The 25,604-nt window shown below is 32.4% G+C and overlaps 1 protein-coding gene across 2 annotated transcripts in view; it reads left to right on the forward strand.

Moving 5' to 3' along the window:
• The window catches only part of LOC118183904 (uncharacterized), a 188,232-nt gene that overhangs the window by 42,816 nt on the left and 119,812 nt on the right, over nucleotides 1-25,604 (forward strand). The window contains exons 7-8 of one of the 2 annotated variants that reach the window (XM_035353510.2): nucleotides 4,304-4,400; nucleotides 5,531-5,674. In XM_035353510.2, coding sequence (XP_035209401.1) covers nucleotides 4,304-4,400; nucleotides 5,531-5,674 — 241 coding nt within the window. The remainder of the gene's footprint in view (nucleotides 1-4,303; nucleotides 4,401-5,530; nucleotides 5,675-25,604) is intronic. The other variant, XM_035353511.2, reaches the window with a different exon arrangement.

Below are 25,604 nucleotides of genomic sequence, written 5' to 3' on the forward strand. Positions count from 1 at the left end.
ACTTTGTTTGGAACGAACACATACTTCACAAAAGGATTCTTTTGCAGGAAGATTCATCAGTTTTAATTTTTGATCACAGCAGTGTCCTAACCTTCTGTGCCATAAATCATCATTCTTTACTGCTAAAGCTGTAAATAAATTTGGTGAAAAATCACTAAAATATTGTCCGCATTTATCCAAGTATCCAAATCTAAAACGCTTGTTTTTGTTTTCAATATAAACTATTTCATTTTTAAAAATTACGCTCAAACCTGCTGCTTCAATATTTTTAACAGAAATTAATTGTCCGTTTAATTTTGGAACGTAAAGAACATCTTTTAACATTATTTCAACACCATTCTTAGTTTTACCGCAAATATCACCAATTCCTTCCACTTCTAAAACCGCCGACTTAGACGCGCACTTAACAGTTCCAGTCTTAGGCTTAATTGAGGTGAACCATTCCTTGTGAGAAGACATATGAGAAGTTGCACCAGAATCAATAATAAATTGATCATGCACAAGATTTCCAGCCATAAAAGATATTGCAGGGGAAGCATACTTATTACTATTTGAATTTGCCTGCTTTTTAGAATTATCAAAACATTCACTTTTGAAATGACCACTTTTCCCACAATTATGACAGACGCAGTTCTTTTTCCTACAAAATTTAACAGAATGTCCTTTTCTTTTACAATAAGTACAAAACAATTCTTTATGAGCACTAATAAAAACAGAGTTATCTGTATTTGGTTTAGAATACTTATTTTCATTTTTATAATCAAACATAAGAGATTCACAATCAATAAGTCTACTTGTAACAAAATCTAAACTCAAATTATTGCTTGGCTGATTCTCTAGAGATGCCTTAATATTTTCATATTCTTTTGGCAAAGACATTAAAATGTAAATAATAATATCAAAATCGCTTACTTCAGAGCCAGAGACGCGTAGACTACTCACCAGGTTCATTATGCTGTCTCATTGACACATCCTTGGATTTTCTTATGGTAGCTAGACGTTTACACGTTAAAATTTGACTCACTGCACCTTTAGCGCTATACGTAGCTTGTAGTTTCTTCCATATTTTACATGCAGTGTCTTCACGTTGAAGAGAAGCAATAACATTATCACTTAGAAGGGCAAGTATTAAGGCATAAGCCTTTTTTGATTTCAAAACATCTGCAACTCTGTCCGCAACTGCTTCAGTTTCCAAAAACGTATCCAATTCCCTTGCCGTAAATACTGCTCGAACTCTTCGACACCAAACAGTAAAGTTATTAACACCGTCAAATGGCGCTACACCAAAAACTTTCCTTTCACCTCCGGAAAAAGCCATCATTCACAATATACCAAATCAAAATCATGCGAACGATAAATTATTACACTGAAGGTTCAATTAGGGAACTATCGGCAAATTCTAACTTTTGAAGGAACCGCGCTCTGCTGTTAAACATAGAAAATGCCATGGTTCGCAAAGCAAATATTTATTACCGAGATATGCAGAGATACACGCAGTTACATGCAAGCAGAAATAAGTAAGTACAAGCAGAATAATACAAGCACATATAAGTAGAAGCAGAATAATACTAAGCAGCGATAAGCGGTTACAGAGGTCATATATATAACTTCACAACAGATCATGGTTTAACAAATCATAAACAAGACACAATAAATAACCAATCAAAAATAACATACAGAATGAGATTTAAGTTTCAGAATAACTCGGACCTGGCTGAAAGCTAATGAATGTTTTGGACTTGACAGAAAGCTATACTTCCTTTTAACCAGTAAGAATGAGATTACAAATATCTCAACACGAATATACTTATATATACCCACTAAAGAAGTCCATATTTGTAATACTCAGACTATATTATAGAAAATGTTGCAACAACGAACTATTAAATTTAGATTGCAAAAGGAAATTTTAAATTTTACTTACAAAAGGAATTACAGCAAACTATACATCATATGAAGCCATCAAAATCTGATTCTTCACTTTCTGAATTAAAAAGATTTAGTAAATCCTGATCTAAGTCCAAGTCTTCCAGATCGTCACATTCATCCTCTTGGTTTACAGTCTCTTTATCTAAAGATATAATTTCAGCTTCTTTGAATCCTGTTATTATTGACGATGATTTTACCGATTTCCACGCACTTCCTACCCACTTTGCAACTTCTTCAAAAGATTCTCTACGCATTTTGCCGATTTTGGTATATGTATGCAATCCTTCACTCGTCCAACACTCCCACCGCTTTCGGACTTCACCTTTGAAAGATTTATTACCTGACAAATCTAATGGTTGTAAGATTTTTGTCAAACCACCAGGAATTATTGCTACGGTCGTAGACAATTTTTGACATCTGATTTTCACTGACTCAAGTAAATGAGCACGCATGGAATCCATTATCAATAATCCTTTTGGTTGGAAAAAAGATCCCTTACAATACTGCCAGACTTTTTGTAGCCACTCATGCATGATTGTTTCGCACATCCAGCCGTTCTCGTTTGCACAAATAATTACGTCATTAGGAAAATCTCCCTTCGGAATAGTTTTCCGTTTAAAAATGATCATCGGCTTTAGCTTGTCACCGCTTGCGGCACAAGCTAACACACATGTAAATGACGTTCTTTCATGCCCCATCGTAAGCACAGATACAGTTTTTGCACCAGTTTCATCAACAGTTCTGTTTGCAGGAGAGTCGAAAGCTAACGGCGTTTCATCCATATTTATTATCTGTGACCGAAGAAGTTTTCTTTTGTCAATAATATCTGTCACATATTTTAGAAAACATGCTTTTTTATCCCACCAGTCCATTGGTAATTGTTGCCCGACTGTTGTTCTAGTACGCACAGAAACATTTTTTCTTTTCATAAATCTGCTACACCAGCAAGGCCCTCCTTTGAAATCATTTATGTTCATTTGCTTTGCTATAAATTTTGCTTGTAAGCGAATTTTTACAGTCGAAATTGCCATTCCTTTTTTTCGTTGCTCCTTTATCCAGTTTGCAAGGTCGTCCTCTAGATTCGGCCACCTTACTTCTTTTGGCTCGTTTCTGTTGTGGCTTATTTTTAAGTTCTTCTTTTTCAGTTCTCCAACATCGAATACATCTCTCGTCCACTTCAAACTCTCGAGCTGCTGCTCTATTTCCAATTTGTTCAGCACGTGAAATTACATTAAGCTTAAAACCAGCAGTATAGCTTCTGTGCCGTTTAGGTACCATTTTAAAAAAATTTCCGCTCTTAAAAACTATCCAACAAGTACTTGTTCTTAAAGTTAAAAACTGTCCAATTAGTTAAAAACTATCCAACAAGTACTTGTACCCAAACTGATGGGATCTGTATCTGGCAGAATGCCAAGAAAAATCGATTCATGCTGAAGGGGAAATACGTCAGAGTTCGTTATTGTGAGGCAGGTGGAGTCATGTCCGCCTTTGAAAAAAATTGCAGAAAAGGCAGGGGTGGAGAGAGGATGGTTCCTGGAAGATTCATCGAATGGCAGAGGAGAGAGACTATTCAAAATGATGAGAATGCTGATTTCAAAGGAGGAAGAATGTTATTGTTCTGAGATCCCGTTTAGGATGAATAAGGCATGCAGGTCCTTTCAAGGAAAAGAATGTAAACAAAATAACGTTCGCAAAAAGCAACTGAGTGGTCTTTTGTGTTGGAATAACTGAGTGGTCTTTTGTGTTGGAACAACTGAGTGGTCTATGTAGCATGACAACGCCATCCAAAGTATGTACAATGACAAAGTTATTCAAACTATGCACAATGACCATCAAAGGAAATATTTTATTTTTAGTGCACCTAAACGCCACACCCGCTGAAAATTTAAATTTTAAACATGTAAACGCCGTGGCCTTTCTTCCGGAAATTATGGTAGTACCACTGAGCACTTAATCTCAGGTTCAGTTTTGAGTAGATCTATTGATTGCATCAGGTTTTTATGATTTTCCGCATATACAGTGTGAATACAAGTCAAAAAGCAAATAGCCCTCATATGCGATATTGATTAAATCAAAGTTCTGTCTATTACTGAATTATTTAATTGCTTTTCTAAATGAAAAGTACAGGATGTATAGAGTTTTTCCAAATGCTACATGCCTAAAGCAATATGCTTTGCAAATACTAATTAGACACATAATATGTATATTAACCCCATAGAATTAATCATAAATAATTCTCATTTGCAAAAATATCATTATTGCTCTCTGTTGATTCATATCAGAGAGTAATTATTGGAAGTCCCCTCTTTTAAGCACTTTGAATCGTGGGGATAGTTTTAGATTATATTCTAATAGCTTAATAATTGTTTTATAGGAGATGAATTAAGTGATTTGATGGCAGAAATTCTAGAAACAGCCCAACACGAATACAATGATTGTGATGAGGATGATGAAAATGCTGTATATAAAAGGTAGTGTAAAAGGGCTGTCTTGACATATCCTTTTGCTTGTTTTCCTTTTACCTTTTTTTAGTCAAGAAAAACTTGCTGTAAAATAACATTTTCTTTGTTAACCTGTTTTCTACAGTAGCTGCCATTTATAGCATTTAAAACATGACAGAATTGTTCTCTTTTTGTCTGCTGTGTACTGTGTAGTTACCCGATATAGTATTGCAAATGCAAATGATCAAAACTGAATATATATCCTGCCTGCCTCAAACTTAACAAGACTACCTTTCAGCAGGATAATGTTAATTGCCTTGATTTACAGATTTTGAACTACAAAGTACTTAAAATTTATGATCAAAAGAGATAATTTAATTTTTATACAATTAAATTCATTAATTGGCATTTCATCATTTCCAAGAAAGTTATTCTTACTTCTATCCATTTTCAAATTCTTAGAATTAAAAAAATTTGCAATAAAATTGATAAATTTCAAGAATTACAAATCTTAATAGATCTTCTCTTGCAAAATCAAGTTCCGAAATTTGATATTTGTCGAACATTAAAAAAAGCTTGCTTTAATTACAATTTTTAAATTATTTGTTTATAGTGTGATTATTGTTAATCAAACCTATTAGAGGTGTAGGAGGACTTATATTCGTAATTTATTGTGAATATGTATTTGTTATGTTTTTATCATCACTTTATGTAAATATTCTTTTATTATACTTTTATCCACTGTATCAGATTATTTCCTGTTTATTAACAAAAGAGCCTTTGCTTATTTCCTAAGACTTATTATAGCTCGATTACGTGAAGACTTATGTTTTTTCACTATTCTTTTGTTTTCTGTAACTGTCTTTTTCACTATTTTTTTTTTTTTTGTATTCTGTAACTGTTAGCCAGATTTAGCAATTAATCTTATAATTATGCTGCCATCTTGTGTTTTGTTATGCCTTCATGAAAAGGATGCCATTTTTTTGTTCAATTAACATTTCCTGTTCCTCTGAGGGTGACATACTCCACCCCCTTCCCACAATTTGTCTCACTTCCAAGTTTCCACCAATAGATTTTTGACACGTACATGCAGAATAGAACGTCTGTAAGCTCCATTACTATTTGTTACCAAGATTCTTGCTCCCCCTTTTTTTCCACAGCAAAGTTTCTGATCTTTCTGTTTGGTATGCCAACGAGCAGAGGACCACAATCTTTGGTAACCTTACTATGCATGACTTTTACTATTTGAAAATTTACTGCCATTTTGGGTGTTTGGACCTTTTGAGGTACTATGAGATGCTGATGTAAGTTTATTTTTCCTATATTTTGTTTGTTTATATAAATATTCTTTTATTTAACTTTTAGCTACTCTATCAGATTCTTTCCTATTTAATAACAAAAGGGCGTTTGTTTATTTCCTTAGACATATTATTGCTTGATTACGTGAAGACTTATCTTTTTTCACCATTTTTTTTGTTTTCCGTAACTTTTAGCCAGATTTAGCTCTGGCTGCAATTAGTTCACAATTAAGTTTTAAATGTTTTTACTTCATAGCATGACTTGTCCATTAAAAAAAGTCTCAAAATATTCAAAACAGCCCTGTTGTTATTTTTGTAACTAGGACACCTGGACACAATCGTCTTGTCCATAAATTCATAGCAATTTCTTTTTACTTATTTTAGTAGTTTTTCTTTGATCTGTATAGTAATTTTGTGCTTTTGAATTTTTGCAGTAGTTTAGTAGGTTTCATTATTTTTGCTTCAGTTTTTACTACGTTTTATTATATGGTGTATGTTTGTTTTCTCTGAGTATGAATGCATGTAAGGGATTGATCTGAACTCATTTGAGACTTATGATTGTTATTATATTAAATATTCTGAAATTGAAGCATAATGATTTTATGTCTTAAATGGTCCAGAGGAACGAAACGTATTTGAAACTCATTAAACAACCAAATTTAAAGTTTCAAACACACTTCCCTTCAATCCTCCCAAGTTCTGTTTGAAACGTTAAACAAGGGAGATTTAGTAACTTTTTTTTTGTCAATCATTATAACAACTATTGGCAAGGTTTCTGAGTACTTTCAATTTTGTTTTAATGCTTTTACTTCATTTTTGATACACCTTTTAATTTGTTTTCTTCATATTTTCCTGTACAGAATGTTTTATGCTATGACTTCACCGCTTTTTCTTTAGATAGTATAACAGGGTTCGTAGCGGTTCTTACAAGTGCATATAAGTCCTTATATTTTTTAAAATATAATATAAAGGCCCTTATAGGTGCTTACTTTTTCTTTAAAGCGCTTATTTTTTGCTTTTAGTGCTTTTTTTTTTTAATCCTTTGTTTTTAATGAACGCGAATTTTTTCACCGTACCAAAGCCGAAACTAAATAAACAAATTTTCTTCCTTATATGCAACGTCAGATGGTGAATCATACTCCCGGAAATTGCTATTCCCCCCTTCCTCTGCATTAACGTAACCTATAATGCGCGTGAGAGTACAGATAGGTGCACGTCGTTCTATTGGCCAAAGAATTGCGAAAACAGTAGAAATTTCTGGTACATTCGATATTCTTTTCCTTCCACCCAAATACTACACACGTTTGAATTTCTATCAAGATTTTAATAATTTGCATTCTCGTTCCACGGGGTCAGTTCATATTCATGTTTATTATGAGCATATGTATGAATATTTATAATAATATATTTGCAGTAACTGCTGAAGTATAGATAAACTTCCAAAAATGGGTGTGCTTTTACACAGATTTGCTTTCTAAGGAATAATATTCGGAATGGCTTAAATAAAAGGAAAGTAATCGAATAGTCAAAATAATTTCATTTTCTTTGCCAATACATTATAACATTATACAGTACGGAGGTTGGGAGTTTCTCTGCAAAATCTCTAATATTGAAGCAGTGGACTTTTTTTTTGTCACTGTCCAATCTGGATTGAATAGGACTAAAAGTTTACCCAACCCAACCCAAGCGAAGAATGATTCTATTCCGAAAATTTAATACAGTCTGTTGAAAATTAAAAGTCTCTTTCTTTTCCTTTATTTAGTTCTTTATTCTCCAAATACCGGCAGGTGTTGATTCCGATTGCATAATATCACATATGGAAGAATTACGCCACACGTATTGCGCAATAACATTTGCGGTATTTTGCAGAGATAATTAATTTTGATGTTCAGTGTGAGATTTGTTTATGAACACTTAAAAGAGTTTTACTGTGCTTTCTAAGCAGAATATTTCTCAGTTCCGTTGGTCTATTTTTATATGATGCACATATCAAAATGTCAAAATCATTTATTTAGCCTAAATTTAAATCTAAAGAACAGCTACAATCTTCCCCATTCCTCTTTTTCCACTTACAATCCGTAATATTCGGGAATTTCCGAGTATGCGGGTTAGTTAAGCTTTTACTGTTAAAGGATGACTGAATGAAGCAATTTCCCGTCTTCTGATTTTAGAAATATGTCTCTTTTGTACTTAAATTACTTTGCTTGGAATATATGTGAAGGGAAAACTGTTATGCAATGAAAATTTAGAATATGTTCGGAATTTTGATTTAAGTTAAATTATTTAAATATTAATATGAGTAGAAAAATAAATAGTATTTATTATTAGGTGCCAAACGAATACAATTAATATGGCTTATTATTATTTATTTTCTATATTTTCAATTGAAATATCATCATTAAATCTTGTAATATAGTTTAGTTCTGCATAGTTTTTTTCCCTCTCATTGTAAACTAATTCTGTAAATTGAACTGTCATTTAAAATTTAAAAAAACGTTAATTGTTTTCCATTGTTGAGGTAATGCTCATTCTCTTAATAAATATTGCATTGCTCATATTTTAAATTACAAGTCTAATTTTTCGTTTAAGGTTATGCAGTTGTGTATAATGTAACTAGACAGGTGCTTATTTTTTCCTTAAAACGTGCTTGAAAAGTGCTTATAGGCGCTTATTTTTTTAAATAAAATGTGGCTATGAACCCTGTATAATTAGGATTCCTTTTCGCACTTAACCTTGAATTTGTGTGTATTCACCTTTTTCCTTCACTTGAAATTGATTATGTATACCTTGCAGCTTTAGTGCAGGATACTTAATTTTATTTTTCCTAGTTTCTACTGCCAACGCTTATTTATGTATATATATATATATATACACACTTAGTTCTTAGAGGTTTATGTATATATATATAATCAAGAGATAATAGTTAAATCAATACTGGTGTAAAATTAACTAACAAGAAAAATTTAAATAAAATTTGAAACGAAAATAAAACAACAAATTAAAATTCTTTGGGGTTCCGTAAGGAGCAGCTGAAAATTTTCAACAGAACTACATTTCTGAATTATAGCTGGATAATTATCAAAATAAAGTTCAAGGAATAAATCAAAAGGTGAGTGTTCAAAATAAATAATTTCAAAGTAATTTTAAATAAAATGAAATAATAGTGTAAAGTCATTAAAAATTTTTAAGTTTCATTGTTGTCATTATTGAATTGTCATTAAAGAATACTAATAAAAAATAAAATAATTTTTTTGTCATCAAGATATAACCTACTCTGTTGTTACTCTAAGCAAATCATAAAATACAAAATTAAGGAGTTTAAAATAGAATTTTCAAATGTAGAAACCAGAAAAGCAAGTCAATAATTTAAAAAAGCAGTTTGGAAAATTAGTAAGCTTCCAAGAAATGTTTAATTAAAGAAAGGGCAAAACTGCTAAATAACTTGTAAAACAGAAGTAATTAAATTTTAAAATTCAAATTTCAGAAATGAAACCAGATTACTCTAGAAGGTAATTTATTGAAAAATAAAGCAAATAAGAATCTGTTAAGGTCGTTTCTGCATTAAACAAAAGTAAGTTTCAAAAATGAGGAAATAGAGAAAAAAGCAAATTAATGAAACGAATGCAGTAAGCTTAAATTTGGCTATGGTAATAAAATGTAACTGAGATATAAATCATTATATCTCAGTATAAGCCAAATTTTATATCAAAAATTTTATGTCAAATTTAAATAGCCAAATTTTATATCAAATTATGTAAAAAATAGCCAAATTTTATATCAAATTAAATAAAAAATAACTAAATTTTATATCAAATTTGGACAAAATTTCAAATTTGATATAAAAGAATTAATTAATAAATTGAATGAAATATGAAAAAGGAAATGAGAAACCTTTACAGGGGGAATTTTATTCATGACTTTAATAAAATAATAATCTTAATTTTGGAATATCTAAACTCTTGATTATATATATATATATTGATAGAGAGATGGGTGAAGCAGAAATAAATGCTAAAATATTAAAGCAAAAACACACACTGGCCAATGAATTAGAAACCCAAGATCAATATTTTATTGGACCACCTTTTGCACAAATTCGTTTGGGTAGCGAGTCTACATGCTTTTGGAGAGCTTTTATGCCTAGGATGAAAGAGGAGAGTGCTGTTGGATATGTCTTTCCACCACATCCCACACATTTTCCATTAGGTTAAGGTCCGGGCTATGCGGTGTCCAGGAAAGGTGTTGGAGGTCAGGCTGATGTTTAGCGAACCAATTTTGACCACTTCTGGCTCAATGTATAGTTGCATTATCATCCATGAAGTGTCTGTCACCATCAGGATAAAAATGCAACATTGCAGGGTGCACTTGATCTGCCAGTGTATTTAGGTATCTCATGGCTGTTTGTTTACCCTCGAAGAACATCAGCACACCACTTCCATGCCAGCAGAACATGCTCCATATCATGATACTCCCACCAGACCCTTGCACAGTGCAAGTAAGGCAAGATGGGTTCATGGCTTCCTCAACAAAATTTATGTCTTTCATCGGTGCACACCCTTGCACAGTGCAAGTAAGGCAAGATGGCTTCATGGGGTTTTCAACAAAATCAATGTTTTCCATTGGTGCAAAATAAAGTGTAGCGTGATTCATCCAACCACATTACTTGTTTCCAGTCCTCGAATGTCCAGTGTCTTCTTTCGCGACACCACCGCCAACGAATTCTTTCATATCGGATAGAAATGAGTGGTTTTTCTATGCATTCTATTAACTGATTCTATTAACTTCTATTAACTAATATGCATTCTTATCAGGCACCCGACTATGCATTCTTATTGTCTGCTATTCTCTGCGCATGGTTCAAGCTGAAATCTGTTGGGAAGAGCCTTGGTTTACGATCTGTGTCAGCTGAAGCACAGTATTCGTGTTCAGCCATACATTTCGTCGAAGACGCCGCCAATCACTCTCTTGGAAAACTGTGCTTTAATCCACATTAACGTCTTCCAGAGGAGAACTGTGTGTTCCGATTCCAACTTATGAACACCTTTGATATGGCTGCTTTTGAGAACACAGTGAAATTCACTGTCTTCGAAATCAAAAACCCTGTTAAACTGACACCAGCAATAAGTCCTTTTTCAAATGGTGAAAGAGCTGTCGTTTTTCCTATTTTACTTCATTCATCGTGAAAAGCACTCTTACATCTTACTTACACTAGCATTCTAACCACCTGTAACCTGCATCATAAAAAAATTTGCATACTTCATTCCTAGCACGCATTCAAATGAAAATCTCAAAGGTTCAAAGGCCAGTATGTTACTTTTTTTGATAGAGCTAACAGGTACAGGTAAAAGTATGGGGCACACCAACAATGTACCATGGGTCAATTGGTAAGGCCTTCTGACACTAACTCTTAAAAAAAAAGAAAAAAAAAAAAAAAAAAAGGAGAATTGCAAGTTTTATAAGAATTTACATAGGGTGATGTTTTCCAAATGGTCAAGACTCTGCCTATTATGGTACATTGTGCAATCCCACTGTACACCCCGCATCCAGAATTTATTAAAAATTATGATGTAGGTCATAAGGAGATTACAAAATAGTCTGAATACAACTTGAAATTTACAAAATAAATTGAACATCTGTTTTGGTGCAACAAAAATAGGAGATAAATGTAATTTGTAAACAGATAAACATAATGAGATAATTATAATTAGTACTGGCAACACAGTGTTATAATGAATTGTAATAATAATGCTAAAGACGTGGGTGCCCATGGGTTATTTCAGATATAAAGATTTATTGCAATTTATAAAGTTCACGAATGGAGTCATTTTGTCCATAATCACAGCATGTAAAAGTTCACTAAATTTATGCAGTGTGTCAACTTACACTTTACAGACATCTAGGCCATAGGAAGAGAGTTGTTGCATAATTTTTTGAAACTTTGGATAGTGATGTTTATCTTTAACTAGCAGCTTTGCTGCCAGCCTTCGTCTGGCTTTTAAATGTACCTGAAAAATGGCTGAAGGGAACACCAAACGTTAAATTAAAAAACTGCTTATAATTTTACTCTGCAGAACAACTTCATAAAAAAAAAGTTATTATGTATAACAAAATTACAATGAAATAAGCAATATTCTTTAATACAAATATTAATTATCCTAATAAATAAATTAACCAACTTCCCTTTGCAAAATCTTAAGAATTCAAATGGTATAAAGGAGGTCAAGAACTTTGTTTCCTAAAAAAATCACTCAAAACTTTTCAATATCTTAAAGACAATGAAATGAGCAATAAATAACATAAAAGAATACAAAAAACAAAAAAAATTCTGAAAAGCAAAGTATAATTAATGATATTTTATCTTATATTTTCGAGAGAAAAAAATTACAATGAAATAAACTATATCCCTTAATACAAATATTAATTATCCTAATAAAAAATTAACCAACTTTGTTAAAGAAAAAAAATTATGCAAAACTTTTCAATATCTTACAAACAATGAAATAAACAAAAAATAACATGAAAGCAACTCAAAAAATGTAAAATTCCGTGCAGAATTTTACTCTGCAGAACAACTTTATCAAAAAAATCAATAAAAATGTATTATATATATATATATAAATGACAATGAACTATGTCAATCTCTTAAAAACAATGACATAAGAAATACGATGAAAAATTGTTGCCAAACCCATATTTCTAAAAGAATGAAACTATTCAAAATGATGCGATTTCATCAAAAATCTATCAACAACAATAGGAAAGGAAAATTGTTGCCAAAATCATATTTTTAAAGATGTGAGAAGTGTACTCAGAAGCTTCATTTAAAATTTTTTTAAAAAATTTTAAATATTATCATTTTTCTAAAATTCTTTTTGTAAAAGCAGTCGCAAGGATGAAAGTTTAACGTATCCAAAAATCAAAGAAAAATAAACTGTACATTTTTGAAAATAAACTTTTTTAGAAAAAATCCTGTTGAAAAGATGTTAAGCTCACTTTGTTAAATAAATTCGTATTTAATCGATTTATTGAAACACGAAATTTATTTTAATTTCGTAAAATAGTTAAGTGCATACGTGTCATGACGATGTGAAAATGGAGTGTGTAGAGTAAAATCTCGCTTTCCTATAGCCCACATTATGTCTCAAAATGTCGCGATTTCATCACAAAACATAAAATAAAAAAAAATTCTAACTCGAATTTAAAAAAAATCGCTTCGAGGTGCACGGGCTCTTGTCTAGATGCACCTATGTACCAAATTTCGTAGCCGTGGGTCTATTAGCTTACGCCACGCGAACGAAAGACACACTGACACACACACGGACAGACTCTTTCTTTTATTATATGTAGAGAATAGAAACCTTTGGAATGCCAGAAGATCAGTTTATGGGGATTTTATGTGAATATCCTGAGTTGAAGATGGGAAAGCCATTCTTCGATAAAATTTACTTCGCTGAAAAAGTTGATCATAACATTTTAATTTTTGCACCATATAATATCTATACCATATAAATTTATTGTATACTATACCATATAAATTTTATATACTTGAAATTGGATTTTAGGGACTGATGAGGCATTCCTCAAATAGACTGCAACAGCATGTGTGGAGATAACATCATACACATTCTGTTGCATTTCCTGTTATGTGGGGAAGCAGCATCAGCCCTTGTTGCACTGCTCAGTTCATTGTCTGTTTTTCTGCTCATTGCACACCAGTTGAATCAGCAAAATATGTCTTCAGCTAGAGACAATGTGAAATGCCCCATCCAAAAAGCTATAGCTGTAATGTACTGCCCACACAAGATGTGCTACAGTGTTACAGTTGGCTACAGAATTTTAATTCTGGACACTATTAAAAGAATTTGTTAAGTGAATGAAGGCATTGCTGTCAAACGCAAGAAAATTTGAGTAGGGCTTCAATTCCATTTCTACATCGTGTAAGAATAATTGCCTTGATAAAGAGAGAGCATGAGAAGAAACAGAACCTTTTAAAAATCGTACAGCAGCAGAAAGGAAACAGCCACATTTATAGCTAAAGTTCAAGCTTTCGCATAGGAAACAAAAATCTCTTTGACAATCCTGTGTGCAAATGCACTGACTGTGGACACTGTATTTGTTAGAAAGCATAGAAAGTTGCTGCAAGAGAGCAGGATTTCCTGACTAGAGAATTGCAAGATGAATAAATGACCTTGGTTTCATTCATCTGCATATTATTTAGCAGCTAAATAAGAAATGGAATGAAAAAAGTAGCTTTGGGAGAAACAAGAATTGTCACATTTCATGAAAGGAGGCTAGGTAGACAAGTTCCAGTTGAAGATGAAGACGGAGTTTTAGTAGATTTTGAAAATCCCCAGTCCTCTGCCTGAAAAGAACCAGATGTCTCAGACTCTCCACCATTAACTTCAGCTGTATCTCAAGTCAGAATCAAACTCCCATCATTTGCTAAAGCATAACAACAGTAATTGAATTCCTGATAGGCCTCCTGCTGTTGCATCAGTACTACTAAGCAATTTTCAGAGACTACTGAGAAAGGAGCAGAAGGTGAAGAACTTAAGAAATGTTTTAGATTTACAGATCATCTTAAACAAATGTAAAGTTTGAAGGGAGTAAAGGAAACTGCAACAAACTCTATAGAACCAAAAAGCCAGAAAGGAAATCAAGCTTCAAGCTCTGTACTTGATGTATGATGATGATTCAGTATGACTTGTGATTAGAGAAATCCCAAGACACTGTTCATAGAAGACATAAAAGATGACAATTCCCATTGCAGATCTAAAGCAGAAGAATGTATCAATGATCAATGACCAGGTGGTGTACGCCTTGGGCATGTTTCTCCATTAACTGCTTTAGCATTTAATTTCAAAGAAGTTATTTTGACTTGCTGAATGAGTGCTGAAGACACTGATGTGTCTCAAATTATAGTGGTTGAATGTGACTGCAGTGAATATATGAAATTCAAGAGGTGTCATTTGTTGACTAGAGAAAGAGTTTGGAAGATACTTGCAGTAGGTAATAGTCATCTTCACTCAAAAAAGCTACCATTAAAGCACATAATGAATCATCTGGATAAGCCAGCAGTGGATCCTCATGCATTTCATAGACCTCTAGGCAAGAGCTTGGTCAATTATGAACACCTACTAGTGGTTAATTTTTAATCAGTTTGAGGGAAATTTGCCAGCCATGGAAGAGAATGATATTGTGAATATCAATGCAAGGTGAAAATATATGTGGTATATAAACTGAGCTGTTTCTTCAGATAAATGCTCAAAGAACCTAACAATGCAACTCCAAGTCCTGGATAACTCCGTAATGCAAGATGGCTCACTGTGCAGATTTCAAGTTTACTTAAGTAGCAGCCAGTGTGCTACCTTCAAGCAGATAGCTTCTTTTATCATGAGAGTATATGCTGCAATGTGGTTTTACATTAAATGTAATCCAAGATCCAAAGATGTTTTCATTATCCATATTCTTTTGTTCCCTTGATACCTTGGCGATAATCTGATGGTCACTGTGAATGATTCCATTCCCTGAAATGGTTATGCTGCACATCCAGAGAATCTGCTGGTAGCTATGCTTACAGATAAATAGAAGCACATTCAATGAAAATTCAAGATGTCTGAAATCATCATCAATGTGCAACACCAAATTGACCCATCAGCATTCTAAAGTTATAGAGCCACATCGCATCTATCGAGTAAAGATTTGATATTGTGTGTCAAGTAAAGATTGATATTGAGTAAAGATTTGATATTGTGTGTTCGTTCATGCACTTTCTACTATTCATGCAATCCCTCTCAATTGCCCAGGCAGTTAAAGTTGTTAACCCATTAGCCGCTGGTGTTGCGAAATAAATGCCTATAAATATAACTACCTAAAATATTTTATACCAGCAGATGATTTTATGTAGGGAATATTATGAAGATTCTTTCTTTAAAAAAATATTTGCCTTCAACAATCATTTTGTTTATAATAATTAATCTCATACTTAAAGCAAATTTTAAGCAAAATTTTCGACCAGGTATTTTTGCTGAAAATATTTAACGAAAGAATCGCCGTCTTTATGAGTGATCTATTTTTAGTCAAGGTCATCATTTATCAGAATATTACATCAGTCAGATGTCTATATTTGTGTTGTGAAGGAAGGGAAAACAGGTGTTGCACTGACACAATGTCAGCAGGAAACGGTAGTCAATCTCCTTTTTCACTCATCCTTTCAATGTTCTTGTTGTTTAAAAATGCCTAGAATGAGGTATCTTACATTAGAAAAAGCCCTTCAAAGATTTTTTGATGAAGAAACAGATGATGATAATGTTAATAATGACCAGAATGAAACTGATATTGTTGTTGTTCCCCCAGAAATTGCAGAATCTAGTGACGAAGAAGAAAGGAATGGCAATGTTTTAAATAATGAGAATGATATTTTACCAAATGATACTGCTGGGGAAGTTGAAATTCACGTAAGAAGTAAGTTTCAGCCTTCTAAAAGCAGTTATAGTCATAATAAAAAGTTTAAAAAGCAGAAGACTGAAATCTTGAAGTGGATAAGGACTTGATAAGGACATTTCTGTTCCTGTTGTATGAGAATCGATATCACATTTGCAGTACAGGAATATGAAGCAGAATTTGCATTTGACTATAGTCAAATTAACAATACTGATAAATTATATGAGGTGAGACCGTATCCGAACTTACTAAATATCACCACTTTTTACTACAGGAAATATAAAATCTCTTTTAGATTTCAGACGTGAGAATGCATTATTCCTTTTTCAAACTCCTATTGAGAGTGTAGAATCAGCCAGAAATAGATCAGCAACAGGAAGACCTAGTAAATTCAGCATTCAAAAACCATTGCATGGAGATGGTAGACATTTTATCGTAAAGTCCGTTGATAACAAAAGACTTTGTTGTAAAGAGTACCATAGCCAGACTGTTTATGGTACACTTTACAACAAAGTATGTAAAATAGTCATGCTAAGTATGTAATGTAGCTTTACATCATGATTGTAATCAAGCTTGAATCTTTCAATTGAAATAATCTGTATTTGTAAAAGAAATACAATGTATATTTTAATATTAAATTAATTACAAGTAAAGTGATTTGTAGATTTATAAAACGTTATACAGCTAAAAAGTAATCCTGCGCTCCACTCAAAAGAAACATCACACGAGTACAATCCTACTCACTAAACATCCGTAGTCTTATTCCGCTGACGTTGCACGAACGCAACACTCGCTTTTTCCACAGGTAAGAGCATTTTTTAAAAATTTTCAATGTAAATTTATGTTATAAATGCTTAATTTAATATTTGTTGTTATTTTCATGAGAAAAGAAACATTCCTTGTAGTTTTGGCGGTTAATGGGTTAAGGAGATTTCTGGATAAGTATGCATTTTCCACAGGTAAGAGCATTTTTTAAAAATTTTCAATGTAAATTTATGTTATAAATGCTTAATTTAATATTTGTTGTTATTTTCATGAGAAAAGAAACATTCCTTGTAGTTTTGGCGGTTAATGGGTTAAGGAGATTTCTGGATAAGTATGCAGGGCTAGAGCGTGAGATGGTGTTATTGAAGAAAAAATTCTGCACAGGTCAAGCATGTTCACTTTTTAAACTAAGTCCAAATTCTGGTCTATGAATAAAAACTAAGGACACAGTTTCCAAAGGTAGGGTGGCTGGAATGGGCACAATTGGAATTTACACAACCACCTCCTCATGATGAGTTCTGCATGCTTAATTGAATTAGCAAAGAGTAGCATTTTTATAAAGTAAGTGTTACAACTGTATTAATGAGTTAAGAAAAAAAGTAGATTCATTGAAAATTCTCAATTGTATATTACCATTACAAAATTTCAAGGCTGTTGTGGGAATAAAGTAGAAAAATTTTGAAAAAATTAAGGAGTGATATTAATCAATACTTAACTTTCGAGGGGGTAGTTAATTTTCATCTGACCTTTTTTTTAAAATTTCATGGTTTTATTGCAGTCTCATTACAGAACTTCAAAGCTCTTGTGGAAATGAAAAATTCATGAGTGATATACGAGTCAGTACACAATTTTTTAGGTGTAGTCCATTTTCACATTAAGAAAAGTCTGATTTTTCACTTTACCCTCACATCTAATGCGATGTCTGTAATCTAGATATGTCAGGACTTCAGCAGTTCCAGATTTCAGAAATTCCCTATTTTAGCTCATTAAAATAGGGAATGATGTACGATGACATATAAAAATTATAAAATTAAAAATATGAAAGTGGTTTATGAAATAATGAAGTATTTATGATGTTAAGGGAATCAAAATTTTCAAAACAGAAAGCTCAGTGTTTAATTTGTATTATTAAGCATTTATTTGAACGTAAATTGTTTAATTGTTTAAGCTCTATTTTTTTAGTACTAATATTTACTATTACTGGTTTTGTACAAATTTTTATAGATGGGTGTAATTTTTTTTTTTTTTTTTTAGTGAGAAAGTTCCATTGTTGAAGCCCTTTAATTACTATGTCTAGAATTTGCACTAAGTGCCAGTTTAAAACTTTTAATTCTCAACAGCCTCTTTGTCACTTTCTTCACTGTAAGTAGGGATATTTAGTGGATTTAAGACCATTCTACAGATTTCAGTGCTTGTTGATTGATGATTGGGGTATTATCATCCTGATGGCAAATTTCTGTTTTATCATCTTCATATATTGTCACTTTTCCACATGTTTTCATAAATTCCATTAATAGGAAAATTTTGCCTGTGACATCTAAAAACTTTCAACTTTGCAGCTTGTCAAGCTTATCTGCAGACATGTCCTTCCATTACCCTGCAATGCTCCACCCAACAGATTTTATGTTAGAATATTTCAAATATTTTTAATGGTCTTGTCATTGTTCAGAAAATTTTGTATAGATTTTAAAATGCCTTCATTGTATCAGCATTTGTCATTCACAACATCCCGCTATTCATTGACTGAATGGTTGATGTAGATGTTTGTAGAAAAGTAAAATATGGAGATGTAATCTTTTAATAAAACTTTAAATGCTGTGCAGTTAATGGATGTCTATAATCAGGACAATTTTTGCATCATTCAATAAACCAGTATGTTCTAAATGTTGCCAAACCTTGGATGTTAACTGATTTTTGAAACCATTCATTTGTTAATGTTTTTGTCATCCATGCTGTTTTATTTGAACAATAGATGGCAAGAAAACCTTCACTACTTAAAATGCCTGAATTTGTTTATTTTCCATTTATGAAAAGTTTTCATTTATGCATTCCTGCAATATTTGCACATATAAAAGTCATTAGCCCTTTCTGGAACGCTACCTTTTAAAGTTGGAATTTTGATTAAAAAAAAAAAAAAGGTAGGCAGTCTAATTAGGCCTAGAGGAGTACACAAGTAAAATTTTTTGAAGATAGCACATATCGTTTAATTCTGTGGGTGTCCCCAAAGTGGGCGCACTGATTAAATAGAGCTTCGAAAAGAATGCTGAAAGGAGCATTGTTGTCAATGAACTGACTGATGAGATGTGGAGAAACAAAGAATACAGACTCTCAGTTATCCTAGATTATCGGTGAGCCTGGTCTGGGCACACCTAGGGCTCGCCGCTTGATTTTAGGTGAGATTTCAAGGTAAAAATTAAAGAAACTAATATAGAATAAGGAGATTAGTATACAGCCAAAAAAATAACATAGAAATTTCTTATCAAACAATTCCTTTTATACCCTAAAAAAATCTGGAAGATTTCTTTGAAAAATGAAGGTCTTAAAAAACTAAACGTGTCTAAAATGTATGGACTGATTTGCGTTGAGCTGCCATCTACTATAAATAAAGAAGGTTCAGAGTAACCTGTAGTAACCTATAAATCCTTTTTCTTTCAATTTTTCTGTGCATACAAAAGGAAATTTTTAGTGTGTGCAGACCGGACACACTGTGCCACAAAGGGTTAAACTTACTTTGGAATCTTTGACACCAGTTGAGGCCTTTTTCAGCAGAGGTATTTTTGGACACATATTGCTGGAAAAGACCAATTTCGCCTGCACTGTAAATTTGTTCTGGAGATAAATTTTTGCTCTTAATGAATTTGATTAAATCTGCAAATTGTTCAGGTGCTTCAGTTTGAACTGAAGTTTTTTGCTTAAAAATTTTAACTGCCTTATACCATGGAGTTTTTAAAATTTGCTTAATCAACCTCGAGCTTCTCATTTCAGGCTTTCTCATGATATGTATATTTGCCTGAGCATCTCTGGATTTGTTAGTGACATGCCTTTCAGTTTGCATTTTGTCATAATCAGAACTTTTCAAAATATTAATGATTTTTCTGTTGTTTATTGCAAGTAGGGTACTGTTGACTTCCTTATGACATTTTCTTCGCAAAATTTTGAGACTTTGTCTTTATTCATTTTTTGAATCAAGTTTTGTTTTGTTGAAGCACGCATTCACATTGCAGATGATGCTGCCGCTTCCGAATTTGAAACTTTTTTCAACATTATCAAATAGTCAAACTTAAATTTTGATAAGGTAACTGTAATAATAATAAATTGAGAAAAGTAATAAATTGGATCCAGTTAGAAAGCAGAACTCAGTTTGCTGTATTAACTCAATTTGCTGTTCCTCAGCATCTTCCTCCCTTCTCCACTGCTATGCCAATAAAATAAAAGCAGTATGAGCAGCTTCCCATTCCAAGAAAACATGTCTTTTAGCTTCACTTCTTATTTAAGTCAGATAGCAAGTTACTAGCCCTGCACAAACACTCAAGGGGTGAAAGTGTGGCTATGTCTAACCTCAGTACCACAGTCAATGTATTGTCATAAGCAACAGTGCAATTCTCTAGCCAGCTGGTTTTCAAAACGACCTGCAGAAATCTCTGTTAGTCAGCAGAAAAAGTGCTTGTACGCACACCTGCTTTTTCTTGTGTATTACTTTCTCCATTCTTAAATGTTGTAAGAAAAGGAATCTTTTTTTTTTTTTTTTTTTTTTTTTTTTTTTTTTTTTTTACTAGTGGGTTAGAGATATAGATTTTAGATTATTTGAATATTAGATGTCTGCATTTTGGACTTGTTTTGCATATATATATATATATATATGCAAAAAGAAACATAAAAATAACCTAAAAATTAAAAACAAAATTTTGTTTTAAACCTGTCCTGCACTATAATTGCAGGATTGAAGTAAAATAAACTTAAAGCATCTAAAGTTATTATAAATTGGAATCAGAGCAAAGCAATTCCTCAACAGTATTAATAATTGCAACCGTGTATAAGAGGTATAACACAATATCTAAACAAATTAAAATAAGAATTCATAGTATTACAAACTTTAAAAAAAAAAAAAAAAAAAAAAAAAAAAAAAAAAAAAGCGAAAGGGAAAATATATGAATTTATAAAAATATGTAAATTAATCTCCTTTTACTGAAACTCCAGTTTTGAACTCGTTGGGGGAAAATGAATTAAATCTTCATAAAAGTTGATTAAAATGTTTCAAAAACATGAGTTTGTCCAGTCGTTGTTTGTTCATTCTCCTGGTTCATTTGAGATCAAAAACCGAAAAAAGATTCAATTAAATTTTCATTTAAGACTTTAAAATTCATATAAGAGCAAAATATTGAATCTCAAATGTACTAGAATTTTCCCTATATGTTTTCGAAACACTTGGAAAAAGGAATAACATGTAACATTGTGCCAAATTGATCACTCAAAAAAGCCACAAAACCTTTATGTAATTTAACCATTCAAAAAAAAAAAATTATCTGAAACCATATTATACCAGTCCAAAATTCAAAAGCAATTACAACTTAAGAGCAAAACAAATATACATTTAACCAAATCATCATTTAAACAATGCTAAAAATTTGTGTGGTCCTCGATTATGCTAAACTTTTAATGCCAATAAAATGAAAAAATTTCATAGAGATTTCTGTAAATAATAAAATCTAATCTGAGCCTTAAACAGCTAGAAACTGAAAACCTATTTGAAACAAAAATTGAAAAAAACACTAACTTACTGAATTCTGAAGACTACTTTCTTAGAGTCAACTAACTGAATTCTGAAGATGACCAAACTGTGTTCCCTGCAAAGGAAGCAGAATTCAAAGCTGTTCCAGAGAAGCAAAAAATTTGTAGTTTTTGGAAAAAGTATGCAATAAGGTTCAAAGTGTCCAATAGCAGAACTAAGTGTTTTAACATGTGTTCAGAATGTCCTATCCTGTTAAACTTCGTGTGTGCGGGGGTTCCAAACGTCGGGAGCGGTCTGCAAAAATTGTTACGGACAAGGGGGGGATCATCAATTTCAAAATGTCAGCGTGAGAAACTTCTAAAAGATGCTGACCTCTGTAAAATCTTAAAATGTGAAAATAGAATACACGTATATATATATATATATATATATATATATATATATATATATATATATATATATATATATATATATATATATATATATATATATATAATGTTGTATGATCTTAAATTCATTTAGTGCAAAAACAAGTTACTACTACTTGCACAATTGCTGCAAAGTTAGTTAATAATAATTTATTTCCTAAACAATATTGATTAATTGATTATATTATCTCTTAAGTGTAATTAAAGTAGAATTATTTTAAAAGAGTGAATCCATACTGGTAAGTTATATTTTGAAAGATGTTTTGAAGTAACTTGAAAGCAAAATGTTAATAATGTTTTAACGGGGACTGGAATTAAATCATCATGAAGAACAAAATTTCAATTGTAAAAGGAAAAATAAAATTAAAAACATGTAATCATTGTCATTGATCGGAAATTAGTTGACTTTTCAAGGGGAACAAACCAACTCCCGTTCAATAAACAATAATTAATAACAATATGTAAATACGAAGGTGTTTCGTCTTTACTCGAGTTATAAGATAAAGCCAAACTGGCAATTCTAGTCAAGCCAAATATTTCCGCGAATAGAAGGGATTACGAACCAATGCTGATACTCAAAGAACTTATTCTTATGAAGCATTTTAGCCAATTCAATTTGGAGTAAAAAGCAATTTCTGTAGAGAAATCTGAAAAAACTCGAGTAACCATTCCCGACACCCTCATGTTTATGCATTTGAGTTCTATATTATTTGTAAAAATCAAACATTGGAAATTGTCATTATGAAATAGAATTCAAAGTAAAGTTGAAATAAACATAAAAGCAATAATTGATGCATTTCAAATTAAGATGATAAATATTAAAATCACACTTGAAATTAATTAATCTAGAAATAATAATTAAATGAAAATTATATCATGAAAGGTGAGAAGTATATACATACCATATTTACTTGCATATTTCTCTTCTTTTCCTACTATTTTTGGTGCTTGGAAACCACGAGGAGAAAATTACACAGTGTGTACTATTTCTAAAGTGACAGCTTAAATGATAAACATAGCACATTAAAAGCATACACAAAGACACTCTTGTATTGTGTATTTATGCTCTTATATTGTGCAAGTACTTATCAGGTTCAATAATATTATTTTTACTTACACAAAACACTCCTTATTGTGCTTACATTTTACCACAAAATCTGAATCATGTGCTAAAAAAAATTAGGGACAAAATTACTCAAGAAGTAGAAGTATGCAAGTATATATTGCAGTATATATATTCAGTAAATGCAGTATTATATTCATAAAGGCTGAGCGCCTCTCTGAAAGTACCCAGCCCCCTTTACATGTAACTCTTACTTGCTTTACCTGAATTAATCAACAAACCAACCACTATTCAGCATATTTCAAATCTGACTATAAACATATCTAAATAAATAACCGGTTTAAAGAAAAGAGAGCAGGTGCCAAACATTGGAAAGTGACTTTTGCTGTAATATTTAATGGTTTTGATATACCTGTTATCAACTAAAAGATAAAAATCAGTTCCTCTCAAATTTACGTGAGACAATATTTTTTTTTTTTTTTTGCTTTGCTTGATAAAGCGAATGAATCAGACTAGACAAAATCATTAATTACCATTTGGTTTTTACCTCATAGCATTGAGGTAAATGACTATCACACTAAATTTGCAATATTTCACCAAGATAGCGATGGTTTCTGCAGCTAATTGTCAAATTTGGCGAGAAATCACAAAAGTCGTAGAACTTGGTGACATTTTTGTCCGGTACCTTTTTAACTGAAATTGGTATTTTAACTGAATAACTATAATTGATCCCTACATGTGACCAAAACTGTATCTGACCCTAAATCTGAACCGTATCTGACTATCTTTCAATAATTCTGATTCCGGTGATTTCAAGGAGTGGAAAGTACTAGAGATTTCTTGGTAGCTGGGGAAAACTATTTAGTCTGAAGAGAGCATCAGTTTCTCAGCTGCTAGTTCAGAGCTCATTTCGTAATACTGAGATTCATGAGAGCTTTGCCTTTTTAAATGCACTTTGCATTGTGCTGTGTTTAATGTTCTTAGTAATTTGAAGTGAAACTACTGATGGCACTTAGTGATGCTGAGAAGAGCTGTACAAGTATATTTGTGGAAAGTTACAGAACTGTAAAGTTTTTCTTTTGGTAAAATAAATTGAATCAAGCTATCATCCGTTTTGTGTGCATTCAATCCATTATGAACCCGTACACACGCAACAATTTTTGGCGTCAGAAATGGAACTGAGTGCCGGCGACAAGAGCAATGGTGGAGCAATAAAGAAAGCTAGTGATAGCCTTTCTGCATTCAAAGAAGAGATGAAAGCAGGAGAAAACTCAGTTAAAGAAGAGATGAAAACAGGCCAAGATAAAGGTGGAAGAGGCTGTCAACTCCATTAAAAAAGCAATGAAAGTGAACTGATTGAAAGAAAGGAAAAGATTGAAACAAAGCAAGAGGAAACGAAATGAGAAATTTGTGGCATAATGGAAAATAAATTTGATTCTGTGAAAGGTAGCCACAGTTGAAGTTAGAGCTGGAGAAACTGAAGAAAGAGTTTCTGCTGTCAAGCAGCAAATCGAAGAAATAATTTCTGTTGTCAGACTACAAATTGATGACAAACAACAAATTGATGATGTTGCTGTCACCAAGGAAGTTGACAGTTTAAAGAAATCCATAAGGACAGCTGATCACAATTCTAATGCTTTTAAATTCAAACATATGTCATCCTGACCATCTCTAAAGCTATCCACATATGATAGAAAGACCTCCTGGAAAGCATACAAGACACAGATCTTTATAATGGCATTCTGAAGCTAAAGCCTGCCTTTTCACTGCTCCGCTGAGAGCATATGCAGTGGATATCCTTCAGACTATTCCCGAAAACTAGTCACTAGATTTTGAAGCTCTGTCCAATGCGTTAGAGCTGCACCTTGGCAAGAAGTGTTTCAGAGACTATAGCAGGCTTCAGTTAAAATCTCGTCAGCAAAATCCCATGGAAACACTCCAGGAGCTCGCCACAGATGCTGAAAAACTATCTCGCCTGTTCAGACTTGCCTCATCAGAAACAAGAGAAATACTGTCCCTCCAGTTTTTCATCGATGGCATCTGAAATCCTGAGATACAGAAAGCCTTGAGAATGGCGGATGTCAAGGATTTAAAAAGCACTTTAGAGTATGCCATAAAATTCAAGGCAGCTTCCCAAGCAACTCATGGAAACCATCACCTAATCAGAGCTGCTGAAGTCCAAGAATCAGTAGATCAAGTGAATGCTCATGTAGATGATTTAACTAGATAAGTTATTGTCTTGAGATGGAATAGGAGTGACAGGAAACTGACCCTAAAGTGCTACATTCTATGTTGCTGAAGACCACATACGAAGGGACTGCAGAACACCCCAGGGCACAAAAGCTAAAACTGATATCAGCAAGAAGGAGGGAAACTAATTAGTGGCCATCTAATGGAGTGGAGTTTGCCAGATATTGAGAAGCCCCATTTTAAAGCACTTCAGAATTCTGCAATGAGTGGGGGCAGTAATGGACTTTTCATCATGGGGACATATCATTGGAGTTCCTT

The sequence above is a fragment of the Stegodyphus dumicola genome, chromosome X1 (genome assembly GCF_044657685.1).
Source record: "Stegodyphus dumicola isolate Sdum_Otavi_A_Nest chromosome X1, ASM4465768v1".
NCBI lineage: Eukaryota > Metazoa > Arthropoda > Arachnida > Araneae > Eresidae > Stegodyphus > Stegodyphus dumicola.